The sequence below is a fragment of the Symphodus melops genome, assembly GCF_947650265.1.
Source record: "Symphodus melops genome assembly, chromosome: 10".
NCBI lineage: Eukaryota > Metazoa > Chordata > Actinopteri > Labriformes > Labridae > Symphodus > Symphodus melops.
This window is the reverse complement of record NC_136700.1, coordinates 25,731,504-25,746,894: the sequence shown is the minus strand read 5'-3', so window position 1 is coordinate 25,746,894 and position 15,391 is coordinate 25,731,504. Positions and strand designations below refer to the sequence as shown.

At 47.6% G+C, this 15,391-nt stretch overlaps 2 protein-coding genes across 2 annotated transcripts; both read left to right on the top strand.

Moving 5' to 3' along the window:
* The first annotated feature begins 2,257 nt into the window (after positions 1-2,257).
* LOC306830861 (retinol-binding protein 2-like) lies at positions 2,258-4,294 on the top strand. Its single transcript, XM_079354572.1, has 4 exons — positions 2,258-2,383; positions 3,400-3,578; positions 3,697-3,798; positions 4,146-4,294. The coding sequence occupies exons 1-4, from the start codon at positions 2,311-2,313 to the stop codon at positions 4,197-4,199; spliced, it is 408 nt and encodes a 135-aa protein (XP_079210698.1). The 5' UTR covers positions 2,258-2,310; the 3' UTR covers positions 4,200-4,294.
* Positions 4,295-6,140: 1,846 nt separating this feature from the next.
* Positions 6,141-15,354, top strand: LOC306830166 (coatomer subunit beta'-like). The gene is made up of 22 exons (XM_079353451.1): positions 6,141-6,333; positions 7,004-7,141; positions 7,250-7,336; positions 7,456-7,582; positions 7,679-7,827; positions 8,097-8,243; positions 8,722-8,821; positions 8,896-9,038; positions 9,126-9,325; positions 9,460-9,570; positions 9,657-9,745; positions 9,865-9,971; positions 10,054-10,197; positions 10,286-10,416; positions 10,545-10,752; positions 11,053-11,163; positions 11,568-11,782; positions 11,885-11,977; positions 12,243-12,423; positions 12,543-12,614; positions 12,793-13,878; positions 13,978-15,354. Exons 1-22 carry the CDS (start codon positions 6,331-6,333, stop codon positions 14,065-14,067), a joined length of 3,732 nt encoding a protein of 1,243 aa, XP_079209577.1. The 5' UTR covers positions 6,141-6,330; the 3' UTR covers positions 14,068-15,354.
* The last annotated feature ends 37 nt before the right edge of the window (positions 15,355-15,391 follow it).

Here is a 15,391-nt window from a genome sequence, read left to right as displayed (position 1 = left end):
AGAACAGTTAGCATAAGAGAAAGTCATGATGCACAGTCAGTGTATTCCCGTCTTGTTGGGGGGGATTTATGGGTTGAGGAGTTTGTCCACAGCTTTGGGGAGGAAGCTGATCTTCCAGTTTGTTGGTGTGCGTTTGGTCCTGAGTGTGCCTGAGGGAAGGGCGGTGAACATACGATGTCTGGGGTGAGACGAGGCTCGAGCAGGTGTCTCTGAGCCGGGATGGGAGAGGGGGAGCAAACAATCCACTGAGGCGTCAGTGCAGCAGTAGAAGTTCTTCAGCAGATCACGAGGAAGTCTGCTGTGCCTCAGGCAAAAGAGGCGTGGCTAGCCCTTCTTTAGCGACGTGTTCAGGCGCCACCTCAGGTCATCGTAGAGGTGAACTCCCAGGAACGTGAAGCTGGCGACACAGTCCATCTATTTCTTGTTAATCTGCAGACTGTTGTAGAGTGTTTTTTTTTTTCATGTCTTTGGTTGTCTTATTGTTGAGGTGCAGGTTGTTGTTTCTCAACCACACCAAACGTCTGCCAATTTGAAACAGGTATTGGAGCTGTTGGTGGGTGTGCAATCACGGGTGTGCAGAGATCGACCGGATCGACAGGAAGTGAGACAAATGAACTCACAAAAAACACTTGTGGAAAATCGCCACGTTTATTTTTTCCACAGTACAGATTCACAAAGACGGTTAAGAGAAAACCAACATTCTGCTTTTGTCCACAGGGGGCGCCAGAATCAACACTAAATAAACACTATACTAAGTCAAGCTTTTTGTCCACCTTTCCATGACGGATGATTGATATGTACATGACTTTATCAGTGGACAGCATTAGTCTCTGTTATCACGTGGAGGAGTGAAACTTTAATCTTGGGTGAGAGATTGTCACATCAGCCGTGATAGATACAGACAGATACGCCCGCTTTTGACCTTTGACCCTACAGAAACAACATCATTGACACTAGGTTTGAGAGTCAGATAGAGCGCTGAAGTGCTGCCGTTGAATAAACTTATCATGGCTCACTTCAGCTCCCATGAAAGAGATCCAGAGAGCAAACGGTATTGATCACAGCTGCTGTGAAGAGACACATTCACATCTCAGATGAGGAACAGATACAGCTTTGTTTTTTGGTGGGGAATTTAAGATCAATATTACTCAAATTGTGGCTCTGAGGTGAGACACTTACTTGGCCAGCAGCTTTTTGTAGGAACTAATCCTCAGCAGGTTAAACATTTAACAAACACCAGACAGAGATGCACACACGACTGTCACTGAGACTGTCTGAAAATGAGACTGTATATATGATGAGTGAAACAGATTCCTTTAGGAGCTGCCAACCCGCTTGTCCATGTGGTTTGGTCTGTCCATGTTTACCGCTGCATCATGTTGGTTTGTGTAGTTCTTCGTCTTCTTGTGATATGGTCACACAGTTTTTATCTCGTCTGTTTTCTTCTCACCTTTTTTCAATTTCTGTCTCGAAGCTGAAATGCTTCCACACCTCGATTTCTAAATCTGTCTCTGCAGCTGCTGACGCTCACCGTGTTATTGAGACTCATTTATGTACCGGGACACCTTTGAATCCATTTATCACGATCTCACGATTGATCTTTACATTCCTACGTGGCTCCAAATGTCGACGTTAGACAAGCATTTAGAGACATTTCTGCAAAACAAAAATCCGCTCTTCAGTCTTCAGTCCCTCCCTGAAACACAACCAACCAGAGGCGTCTTTTAAACCGCTGTGCATGAACAGCACTCATCTCTGTCCCTCCGTCCTCCATCGAGTCCATTACAATAGAACGGTTAATTGCAGAAGCTGGTTTGCAGGAAGGAAATGGAAACTGGAAAAGGAAAGTGCAGCAGACTCTTTAAGTGCATCCAAGTCAGTGTGCCTGAGTGCAGTCTTAAAGCACAAACATATTAAACATTTCTCTGCAGGTCACAAATGATGTTACTGTAAAATGAAGAGCAAGCTAATGTGTGGTGTGCAGTGTGCAGAGCAAACTGACACTTCTATCCCATGCACTGTACTGAAAGAATTATCAGGCGGACCCTGTCCTTTTGCACGCACGCACACACACACACACACACACACACACACACACACACACACACACACACACACACACACACACACACACACACACACACACACACACACACACACACACACACACACACACACACACACACACACACACACACACACAGAGTTTACACCGCATATATAAAGGGGTTGGGCCCTTCAGCTGTCTTCCTCAGTACAACAAACTAACCAACAGGCAAACCTGCCTCTGCTCACACTCAGAACACAAACATGCCTGCAGACTACAATGGACGCTGGGAGCTGGTGAGCAACGACAACTTCGAGGAGGTCATGAAGGCCCTCGGTGAGTTTTCCTCTTGTTGCCCGCGGTCGTGCATGAAGGCGCAGAAAGCGAGAGCGTGGCATGTAACCCTCTGCGAAAAACAAGAGTTAATTAAAGAGTTGCATTTATAGATGCAGCAGGATGGAAAGCAGAGGGCTGAGGTGAATATCTGGGATGAGTGTGGCAGGATGAGTAAGAGAGAGAGAGAGGAGAAAAAGAGGAGCGCTGTGGCACTGCTTCATTTCCTCATTGAGCTGCTGTCAAGCCGAGTTAACCTCCTCTCTGTGAGCGTCTGCCGTCTGTTACCCCGCCAAATAAATATTGATTCAAGCCTTTTTACATTTTCATCCTCCTTATCTGCGAAAAAAATAGAAGAAGACGGATTCCATTCCTGTTTCAGGCGTCTGGCCAGACCGCCACTTAGGAAGAAAAAAAAAGAGAAAGAGAGAAAAAGGGAGAGAGAGCCCATCCAGCGCTGTGCTCTCCGCATCATTGATCAGTCCCCAGAAACACTTTCATTATTCACGACTCTATCAGAAATTCACAAAACAACCCGAGAACACTCAGCTCACAGTAAATCCGGGAAATCCGGAATGCCTCTGCCTCATTTCCATTGAGCGGAGAGGGAAATGACATCCTTATGGAAATGGGTCAAAAATATTATTTCCATGGGTAAATATAGGGGCCTCGTCTGTAAGAGTGATGGGAAGAAATAGAATTTTCACTTGCAAATGGGATATGAAAATCTAAACGGTTGGGGGGGGGGGGTTTCTTTGGGAGGGAGGAGAAACCCATTTAGGGCAATTCTGACGGGGAGCAAGGTCATTTTTAAAGGGTGAATGAGACTGTCAGAATCCCCAGTAGGAGAGGAATTATAATAAGTGTCCTGTGGTGTCGTGTGTGTGTGTGTGTGTGTGTGTGTGTGTGTGGAGGTGGGCTCTGAATGTACTCTGCAAAAGTCAAACTTGGTTTCAAACCAGCAGGAGAAAAATCATGGCATGAACCTCATTCTTTCCTTTCTTTCTCGTGTTTGCCAGACATCGACTTTGCCACCAGAAAGATAGCGTGCCACCTGCACCAGACCAAGGTCATCGTCCAGAACGGAGACAAGTTCGAAACAAAGACCCTGAGCACCTTTAGAAACTACGAGGTCAACTTCACCATCGGCGAGGAGTTCGAGGAGCACACGAAGGCCTTGGACAACCGGAAAGTCATGGTGGGCAGTTTTTTTGATTTGACTCGATGTTGAACACAAGAACGCTCTCTCATTGGCTGGGAGTTTGAATTCTTAAGATGCTCTTGAGCGGTGATGACCTTGTGGCTTGTTTTGTCAGACGCTGGTGGTCTGGGATGGAGACAAGCTGGTGTGTGTGCAGAAGGGAGAGAAGGAAAACCGTGGCTGGAAACACTGGATCGAGGGAGACATGCTCCACCTGGTGAGAGAAAGAGCGACACGCTGGCCGAACGAGGAGGCGGAGTAATTAACGTTTGGGCTGTTTAACAGGAAATTGAATGTTCCTGTGTGATCAGAGCAGCAGCTGTAGCTTCCTAATGTAGAGCTCATGTTAAACAGCATGAGGAAGAACACTTCCTCCCTGTGACTACATGATGAAATCTGTCTCAGTCCTTGATCAGATTACAGAGATTTGGCCCATCTTGGTGCAATAACAATAAAATGAGATGATACTTTATCTTAAAGCACGTCCATGTAACCTCTGCACACTTATGTAACCGTCTGTTGCATCATGTTGGACCCGCAGTCTAAAGGTGTCTTCTCTTTTAGGAGATCACTGTGCTGGACAAAGTCTGCCATCAAGTTTTTAAGAAGAGCGGGTGAGATCGGGACTTCCTCTGCACAAAACTGTCTCTCTTCTATCGTGTGTGTTTTTTTCTGTATCTGTGAGGACCTGTAATAAAATCATTGTAACACCATGTTTTTCTTTTTATTGTCCATCAATCTTTTGTTGCACGGCGCCACAAGACACTTTAGAAACAGGCAGGTCAGAGACTCTTTGGTATGTTATGGACAGTGTTAATGGATTTGAGCTTTTCTCGTTTTCTGAGCGCTTTCACGCTGCAGGTCACACCAACACATTCACACACTGATGGTAGAGGCCGCTGTGTGAAGAGACCGTTCATGCAGTGGGAGTATTTCGGGGTGAAGTGTCTTGCCCCAGTTCAGCGACGACCAAATCTACTAACTGAGCCTCATTTGCCCCAATTTACAAAAACCCATCATGAGCACTGAGCAACATTTAGCAACAGTACAATGCAGAGGAAACACTTCCTGTTACAGATGCAGAAACCTCGATCGAAACCTCGACTCATGCCGTTTTGCCAAATGAATGTGTCGGGCTTGAAAGGTGGGATAGAGGGAGACCCTGACCCCGGGCGAGCTGCTGGATCAGACTCCCATCGCTTGATGCTTCCTTATGCTGCGTTCATAACTCATAACTCTTTCCTGTGAACTCGAGTGGAGGCGGGTTGGAGGCATGTCAGGAGGAGAGCAGAGGCTTCAGTATGGAGGAGGCGTGGCCAAACAGTTGTTCATGCCAGAGCTCAAGGGCGACACCTCCTGGATCACAAAGTTATACATTCAGTTTATTATTTTATAAAACATGTTTAGGCTTCACAAAAAACTGTCTGAACCCTCATATCCTCAAATAAAGTATTTACACAAGTAAATACATCAATATGAATGTTTCATTACAAAGTATCCGGAGTATTTGACAGACACTCTACACTGAACTTTAAATTCTCTGGTAGAGTTTCACATTATTCTGTAAATGGTCATTTTAATCCTTCGAAGTATTTGCCTTCTTGGATAGGCAGTTTTAGTTGAAGCCTCGTTTGTGGGTTTTGTAGTTTTTAGCAGGAGGCTTCACAGGTACAACATGTTCTGCGTCTGTGCCGGATCTCGAGCTGCTCCCACAGGAAGCGCTGCAGGATCCACGTCGCCAAAAGAAGCTGCGTGAAGTTACACAGCGGCAATGAACTCACGACAGCCGGGGGGAGCCCGTGCTTTTCAAAATAAGAGTTTGGAATTTGCATTAAACTATCAAGACTTTTAAGTGTGTAAAAAATAAATCTTTAACGTCCAATGGTGTCACCGCAAAACCACAACTGAAAACTTTAAAGGGCAAAGCAAACAATGTCGGCCTTTAATATGTGTGCATGTAAACGACGTGCATATTCTTTGTATTTTTTATCCCCTTTATTTAATTAATGTAAACTGGCTCATAACTGTTCTTTTTTTTCTTTTTGTTATTTGATGCTGTTTATATTCCCTGTTTTACTGTTTTTTGGAGCTGTTGTAACACCCACACTTCCCCCATTGGGGGATCAATAAAGATGATCCGTATCCTTATATTACCTGTTATTAAAGCCTGATGTTGATCCAAGCACGCTCTACCATTTATTTATACACCTAATCTTTGAAACATGTTTGCACTTTGTCCTGAATGATTATTTCCGCCCTCCTCTGCACCTTTGCACTATTTGACCAGACCCGTTTTTGTCTCTTCTGCAGAACTTTCTGAGTCCTGTCTTTTTGTCCTCTTCGTTGTCTTTTACACATGTCCTAATGCATTAACTGAATACTTTTATAAACATATTTCTGCACGATTTCAGTCCTGCAATATTTCTTTTTACAAGAAACCTTTCTGTAAAGCTGAGAGAGAGAGAGAGAGAGAGAGAGAGAGAGAGAGAGAGAGAGAGAGACTAATAAAGCACATTGAGCTTCTTACCTTTAATGAAATGTGCTCTGTAGGTTACATTAACGTGAGAACCTGATTTGTTTGGTTGTTGCCGCTTCGACATTTATTGTGAAAATAAATACCGGAAGTTGCTCTCTTCACGTCGATGCACGCTTCGTGACAGAATCTTCACAACTGTTGTGTAAAGGAGAAGTCCGACAAGCAGCAGGGAGGCCGGTCTGTAACACTGCAGAGAGCAAGAGACGTGCAGAGATGGTAGGCACAACAAACACACACAAAACTGTTACTGTGTGTGTGTGTGTGTGTGTGTGTGTGTGTGTGTGTGTGTGTGTGTGTGTGTGTGTGTGTGTGTGTGTGTGTGTGTGTGTGTGTGTGTGTGTGTGGTTGTTGTCATGCGTGATACAACTTTGAGTCCATTCATAACATGGGCTGCTTGTGGAGTTGGTGCATGCTGCAGAAACAGTGTGTGTGTGTAAGATCAGAGGTTCTGATCAGCAGATGTTTGTTCACTGTCACTTCTTCTTTTCTTTTTTTAACTATTTCAAACGTTGCTCCCTCTAAAAGTAGACCATAAAAAAACAGCACATCTGCTCCGTGGACCTGATGTGCCTCGAAGGGACGAAGTCTTCCTGAGTCAGGCATGCATATAAAATGTGGACTTGGCAGAAGCCTTTCAGCAGACACGCCCCCTCCAGATCCAGAACCGGAAAAACCACAAACATGTCTGCTTTACGTGGTTCAAAGTGTCAGATTTCAAACTAACCCCATCATAGATTGTGACAAGAAACACAGAAATATGACGTTGAATGTGTGAGATGTGTAGAGGTCCTCTGTGATCGGACATGAAGGACACAGCCAGTATGTCCTCCAGCGAACAGCAGAAGTGTTTGACCAATCTTCTGTTTCTAATCTGTCTCTTCTGCAGCCTCTGCGGTTGGACATCAAGCGTAAGCTGACCTCTCGGTCGGACCGGGTGAAGAGCGTGGATCTGCACCCCACTGAGCCATGGATGGTGGTTAGCCTGTACAGCGGCACGGTGGTGGTCTGGAACCATGAGTCACAGGTCACTATCAAACTGTCCCTCACTCCTCCGATCGCCCCTTGTTCTGTCTCTCACCTGTCGTGAGCTCAGTTTGTGAAGTGCTCGTCTGTTTGAACCCTGCGTGTTTAGACCATGGTGAAAACCTTTGAGCTGTGTGACCTGCCCGTCAGAGTGGCCAAGTTTGTCGCCAGGAAGCACTGGGTCATCACGGGAGCTGTGAGTACTCTACGACGTCGTGTAAAAAGAAGGACTCAGTGTCTCACTTCAACAAAGTGTGGGACAGCCGACCAGCCCAAAGTCAGCTCAGGTTGTTTGATGTTTTTCTCCGTGTCCAGGATGACATGCTGATCCGTGTGTTTAATTATAACACTCTGGAGCGGGTTCACATGTTTGAGGCTCACGCTGACTACATCCGCTGCATCGCCGTCCACCCCACACAGCCCTACATCCTCACCAGCAGCGGTACGGGAGAACTCACATGAGCGCATGAAGCCGCCGTGTGAAATGTCGTGAAACATTTGTGTGTGTGTGTGTGTGTGTGTGTGTGTGTGTTTTCAGATGACATGTTGATCAAGCTGTGGGACTGGGACAGGAAGTGGTCGTGCAGCCAGGTCTTTGAGGGACACACGCACTACGTCATGGAGATTGTTATCAACCCCAAAGACAACAACCAGTTTGCCAGCGCCTCTCTGGATAGAACCATCAAGGTGCACGCACACGCACACACGCACACACACACACACACACACACACACACACACACACACACACACACACACGCACACACGCACGCACACACGCTTGCAGAAGCAGAAGAAGGTGCCGTTCTTCCAGCTCATATAAAGGTTACAGTGAAAGCAGGGAGAGGGAGGGGCGGGGCTACGTCACAGCCAGACATAGCAGAGCTCATGGGAAATGTAGTCTGTAGCCTAAAACCTTGATCAGACTGAACACGGCGTCGTTCTGCTCATTGCAGGTTTGGCAGCTCGGTTCAAAGACTCCTAACTTCACCCTGGAGGGCCACGAGAAGGGCGTGAACTGCATCGACTACTACAGCGGAGGAGATAAACCCTACCTCATATCAGGAGCCGACGACCGCCTGGTCAAGATCTGGGACTATCAGGTAGCAGATTCCTTCCTCTCTCTCTCACACACAGCAGCTTGTCTCGCCTTGCCTCGCTCTGCCGCAGGACGCTGGACAAGCTCAAGAACACGAGCCGTGTTTTTCTCTCCATGTCCAGTTATGACGTCAGATGGATCGGCGTTTAGCCCGTTGATGGCGACACGTCTCCAGAGCTCTTTTTGAACGTCTTGGTCTCGTCTCTGAATCAGACGGGGCAGACTCCGGATTTTAAATCAAGACCGCCACTGATCGTCTATTTCTCCCCGTCATTTCAGTCATGAGAAGAAAACGCTTCTTTCTAAAAGAACTAATCACTTCATCTCGTTGGTGTTTGATTTACAGCAGCAACCTTCTCCGTGAGACGAGGATTCATCGTTGATTTTTATGGTCTTGACTCGGTCTCGGGTCGTGCGGTCTTGACTTCAACACTATGTGAATATGCTGCGTGACGCATTGATGTCATGTTTGTCTCTGTCAGAACAAAACCTGTGTTCAGACTCTGGAGGGTCACGCCCAGAACGTCACCTGCGTGCGCTTCCACCCGGCGCTGCCGATCATCCTCACGGGCTCGGAGGACGGTAGGTTTCAAATCGTGGCCGTTTGTGTGTTACTGAAGCGTTCTCTCATCGTCACCTCTCGGACCTTTCAACAGGCACGGTCCGAGTTTGGCACTCCAACACCTATCGCCTGGAGAACACGCTGAACTACGGCATGGAGAGGGTGTGGTGTATATGTGGCCAAGTGGGCTCCAACAGCGTGGCTTTGGGCTACGATGAAGGCAGCATCATCATCAAGGTAAACCATGCTGCTGTGTCATTCATCTTCCAGGGCGCCGCCCGTTTGCACGCACCAACACTTCTTTGTCTCCTGGTTCTGTCTCAGCTGGGTCGGGAGGAGCCGGCCATGTCCATGGACTCCAGTGGGAAGGTCATGTGGGCTCGCCACTCCGAGGTGCAGCAGGCCAACCTGAAGGCCATGGGAGAGGCCGAGCTCAGGGACGGGGAGAGGCTCTCGCTGGGTGTCAAAGACATGGGGAGCTGCGAGATCTACCCGCAGACCATCCAGCACAGCCCCAACGGGAGGTAGGACGCGCATGTCTCCTCCTCCGTCTTCTTCGTCCTGCTTTTTGTCTGAAAAAGAACCTTAAAAAAAAGGCGCATGCTTGTGAAGTCTGTCTTCAAAAGAAGCCATCTTTTGTTCTTTGTGCTGGATGCAGATTTGTGGTGGTGTGTGGAGACGGGGAGTACATCATTTACACGGCCGTCGCCCTCAGGAACAAGAGCTTCGGCTCGGCTCAAGAGTTCGTGTGGGCGCACGACTCCTCGCAGTAAGCGCTGAACACCGGACAGAACCAGTCACAGGCGGAGTCGGTGGAAATGTTTCATTCAAACTGTGTGTGATTTGTTCCCGAAGGTACGCCACCAGAGAAGGCAACAGCATGGTGAAAATATTCAAGAACTTTAAGGAGAAGAAGACTTTCAAGCCGGACTTTGGCGCTGACGGTGAGCTGCTACTCTTTCTTCTCTTTTTACAATGCTGCACCGCTCTTCCTTTCTAAACACACACACATGATAAGCACATGATAAGCTCGTAATGCTAACGCCGTCCTGGCGTCCTGCAGGGATCTTTGGCGGTTTCTTCCTGGGGGTGAGGTCAAACAGCGGCCTGGCCTTCTACGACTGGGAGAGCGCAGAGCTGATCCGCCGCATCGAGATCCAACCCAAACACGTGAGGGCTGCCGTGTTCGGATCCTCCTCCTCCAGCGCTCCGTCAGCCGCCGTCTCGTAACGTCTTCTCATTCCGTCTGTAGATCTTCTGGTCGGACTCTGGCGAGCTCGTGTGTATCGGTACGAGCGAGACTTTCTTCGTGCTGCGCTACCTGGCGGAGAAAGTGGCAGCGGCTCAGGAGTCCAAGGAAGCGACCACAGAGGATGGGATAGAGGACGCCTTCGAGGTCAGCGCCCCACAGCGGCGGCGCATTTCTGAAACACACGATGAAGAGAAGAAGAATGTTTCCGTCCTAATCATTGTTGTGTCTGCAGGTCCTGGGTGAGGTCTCTGAGGTGGTCAAAACCGGAGTCTGGGTTGGAGACTGCTTCCTCTACACCAACTCTCTTAACAGGTTAAACTATTATGTCGGGGGAGAAATCATCACCATCGCTCACCTGGACAGGTATAATCCATGTCAACGTGTGTGTTTGAAATCATCCTCGTCGTCCTCGTCCTTCGCATGTCTCGCTCCTTCTCTTTTGATTCATGTCAAAAACAGGAAGTAGCCTTAACGATCTCTCTGACGTGCAGGACCATGTACCTGCTGGGCTACATCCCCAAGGATGACCGTCTCTACCTGGGAGACAAGGAGCTGAACGTCATCAGCTACGCTCTGCTGCTCTCGGTGCTGGAGTACCAGACGGCCGTCATGAGGAGGGACTTCAACACCGCCGACAAGGTTCTCCCCACCATCCCCAGGGAGCAGAGGATCAGGGTCGCACACTTTTTGGAGAAACAGGTATGTGCGCCCTGCAGCTGCTCTGACTGCTTGAACTGACCGTGAATTCTGGATTTGAATGAATGCATCATTTGGACCATCAGATGGCAGCCAGATGGAGAAAAAGCTCTCGGCCATTTTCTCGTTTGTTTCTTAAAAAAAAAAAAAGAAAAAAACCATCTTGAGATTGGTTTTGCTTCTCACGCAGTCTCTTTGACTGTGTCCCCTTTTTTCACATTCATACTTTCACATGTCCTGTCTTCCACTGTGCTTTACATGAAAACAGATGAAGTCCTGTTTTCACGCTCTGTGTTTGTGCAGGGCTTCAGACAGCAGGCCCTGGCTGTGTCCACGGACCCAGAACACAAGTTTGAGCTGGCTCTGCAGCTTGGGGAGGTCAAGACAGCTTACCAGCTGGCCTTGGAGGCAGAGGTCAGAGCACGCACGCACTCACTCACTCACTCACTCACTCACTCACTCACTCACTCACACACACACACAGCTGGGGGGGACACAATGATTAAAGAATTGTGCTTTTTTTTTTTTTGTAAAAACAGTCTACAGACTTGATTTGCACGTTTGATTCGGCAAGAACAGTTTTGTTTGAAGACTTTTTTTATACAACATTTTTGGGCTGAAGCTGGACAGACGTATCGATGGGAACAGCAGGGAAGTTGAAGCTGTTGTGCGTTTGGGCCACAGACTATGATCATAACGCTGCAGCCTGTCTCTTTAATGAACAGTGACTTGTGGAAGTGTGTTTACGCTTAGTGCTTCTCCTCGTGTGATAATCCTCTCTCCTGTCTCTTTGGCACTGGGACGCGCGGCGCCTCCAGTCAGAGCAAAAATGGAAGCAGTTGGCAGAGCTGGCCACGACAAAGTGCCAGTTTAGCCTGGCCCAGGAGTGTCTGCACCAAGCTCAGGATTACGGGGGATTATTGTTGTTGGCCACCGCCTCTGGCAACGCCGACATGGTGGGAAAATTAGCAGAGGGGGCGGAGAGGGACGGGAAGACCAACGTGGCCTTTCTCACCTACTTCATGCAGGGACAGTGAGTATGGGAACAGGAAGGGGAGCGCAGAATTTCTGCTCAAATTTCAACTTCACACAAGACTCCTCTTTTTCGAATCCAAACTCTTCTGCGTGTGCACAGATTGGAAAAATGTCTGGAGCTTCTCATCAAAACAGATCGGCTGCCAGAAGCTGCATTTCTGGCAAGGACGTATCTGCCCAGCCATGTGCCAAGGTGACGTTGTCTTTAACCTTTTTAACACGTGCTGGCTAATCCCGTGCACTGACTGTATGCGTGCATTAATCCAATTATCATATATGTCCGTCGTACTTTTTGCAGTTTGTCCGTAACGTGTATGAAACGCCGGCTTTCATCCCAAAACACAAAGAACAACAAAGTCCAAACTGACTTTAGTAAAAGGGATGAAGCTCTCCATATTGATTTGTGTGTATTTACACTATGCTTCATGCATAATCTCTGTACTCGTTCTCCCCTCCAGGGTGGTGAAGCTGTGGAAGGAGAGTCTGTCCAAGGTCAACCAGAAGGCAGCAGATGCTCTGGCTGACCCGTCCCAGTACAGCAACCTGTTCCCTGGCCTCCAGCAAGCCCTGCTGGCCGAGCAGTACCTGAAGGACACTCACGTCGGGGTCAGACCTGCTGCAGAATACCCACTCATCATGGTCAGTGGAAGTCTGAGGGACTATTCGGAGTTATCTTATCGATGTCCCAAACAAGGTGCATCATATGCTGCAGATGTTTTCTGACTTTCATCTGGACTGTCTCTCTCTCTGTTCTCCAGCCGAATGAGGACCGTGATGTTCTGGAGGAATCTGCAGGATTTCAGCCCACAGGAGAGCTCGCTGACCCCGAGGTGAGGGATAAAACCTGCAACACTTTGACCAGCCACAAAAAGACATTTCAAACATGTGGAAGAAACGTGATTGTTTGACAACCTTAGTTATAATAAATAAGAGAAAAACATTGTGTGCAGGTAGATTTGTGAAACGTTATCCTACCTTGAATTGTAGTCCTTCCTTTTCTGGAAACAGGAAGCTGTGATGAACAGGAACAAGAGTGTCATGGTAGCAGCAATGACACAGGCTGCACCTGCAGAGACGGCAGAGGCTGCAGAGACGGCAGAGAAGACAGAGGCTGCACCTGCAGAGACGGCAGAGAAGACAGAGGCTGCACCTGCAGAGACGGCAGAGAAGACAGAGGCTGCACCTGCAGAGACGGCAGAGAAGACAGAGGCTGCACCTGCAGAGACGGCAGAGAAGACGGAGGCTGCACCTGCAGAGACGGAAGTGGAGATAGAGTCTGCACCTGAGGAAGTAGAAGCGGTGACTGAGGAGTTACCTGCAGAAACAGCAGCAGTTAAGGAATCCATTTTAATAAAACAAGAGATCGATCCTGTTTCACAAGCAGCAGCAGAAGAAGAAGAAGAAGAAGAAGAAGAAGCAGAAGCATGCATCCCAGCAGCAGCGTCCCCCCTGCCCACTGATGTAACAGAAGAGCAGGCTGAACCAAAACAAGCCAACACTGTATCTTGCGTGGAGGACAACATCACTCCTTCGCAGGAGGAATCGGTCTCTGCGGAGATGGTCCAGTCCGGTCCAGTTGATGTCCAAGCTGAGACAGATGTTCAGGAAGTTTCTACAGCAGCTGATGTCTCTGACACAGCGCTCACTGAGACACCACACACACAGAGTGAGACAGCATCATCAGAAGGCATCGGCATAGAGGATTCACTGGTTAGCAAAGATGAGCTAGAAGCTACTGGGATAAAGCCTGATGATGGAGCTACAGGTACAACCTCAGAAGAAGCAGCAGACACAGCAGCAGAGGAGACAGAATCATCATTTGTAGCAGTGGAGGAGCTCATCAGCTTTAAGAACACAGACAATCCAGAGCCACATCTGCCTGTCCCACTCCAGACGTGTCCAATGCCAGTATTAATGCCAGTCCAGGCGAAAGAACCAAAACAGGAAGAACAAATCCCAGCACTCCCAGTTAAGCTAGAGGAGCCTGCAGAGTGGGCGGCTTTAACCCCAGTCGTGGCTCCGACAGAGGAGGTGGCAAGTCCTGAGGGAGCCGAGGAACCAGCATTGGAGCTTGAGGATGAGATGGTTGATGAGGTAAACATCTCTATGGAATCAGTTTCATCATGAGATTAAACAGATAACTGTTGTGGCCATTCCTTTAATGCAACGTCTATTTTATTTTTCTCCATGCAGGGTCTAGATGATCTGGATCTGGACAACTTTGACCTGGAAGACATCGACACCTCAGATGTGAACCTGGATGAGGATTTCTTGATGGAATAGGAGGAGATGTCTTAAGTTTGTAAAACACCAAAGACTCATTTTTAAAGCTGTGAACAGACTACAAAAAGAATTAAAGGTCACATATTCTCCTCTTCACCATCTTCCTCTAACATGTCTGTCTCCAAACCCCCCAATGATGAGAAAAGTCCATCCTCTCCGTCTTCTGCCTGCTCCACTTTTCAGAAAATGTGTGCTGAAACAGGCTGTTTGGAGATTTTCCCTTCATGACATCACAAAGGGCAGTAGCCCCTCCCCCAGGTGGGTGACACTCCCACAGCTAGGTGTTTGTTCTGCCCTCTGAGTCTGCCTTCTCACCGTAAACAATAGGACATGGAGCCAGAAAGCAGCGAGTACACCCGAGCCCTTCCAGAGGGGCGATTTCAAACACACACGAGACACAGCTCATTTACATATTTAAAGCTACAGACACAGAAACAGCCTGTTCTGAGCAGGGCTGAAATAGAGGGGTTTATAGACATGATCAAATACAGGATCAGAGTGGATTTACAACAAACACACTTCACACACATGATGAAGAGGAGTTCTGACACTGATTTAAAGTTGAAGAGGAGGAGGAGGATATGTGACCTTTAAGTTAAGGTATGTGGGACCAAACTGTTTAAACGTAAACCTCCATTCCAGATGATTCCCGACGGCATTACTTTAAAACACAAGTAAAACGTAAAGGAGAACGGAAAAGGCCAAGTTCATGTAAAAGGGAACACGGGGTTAAAAGTGATTTTACAAGGATTGAACTGTTGTCTCGGGTTTGAGTCCTGTTCAGGCTTTAGCTATCATGGAGCGACAGCCAGAGTGCCTTCAGTCTGTGACATGTGCCTTGTTTCTCTCTGCTTCACCAGCTGATCATAGTTAATGAATCTCCTCAGTTTATTCTTATACCTCACACGATTATCTCAGCTCTTGACCAGGATGGCTTTCATCCGTCTCACTCACGTTCCTGCTGGATTAAAACAGTATTTTTGATTGATTGGAAAAAAGCTGCCTGTGTCTCTTTAATGCCACGACTTTGTTTCATTAAATGACTTTTTTAGACTTTAAGATGCTGAACAAGCTAAAGATTTCAACAAGACAGTCTTTTACTGATCGTCTCAATAGGTTGCTTTTGAGGGGTCTATCCCAGGGTCTTTACTTTACTTCTCATAACGTGATCAGGACATCAGAATATTCCTGTTACAAGTGCCTTAACAACAGTTTGTGTTTTTCTTAAATGATGGATGGTACTGTGCGTCTGAACTTGAACAAGTCAATAAAATTTTCTTTTATCCAGTTTGTCTCCCATCTCCAACAACAACAACAACATGTC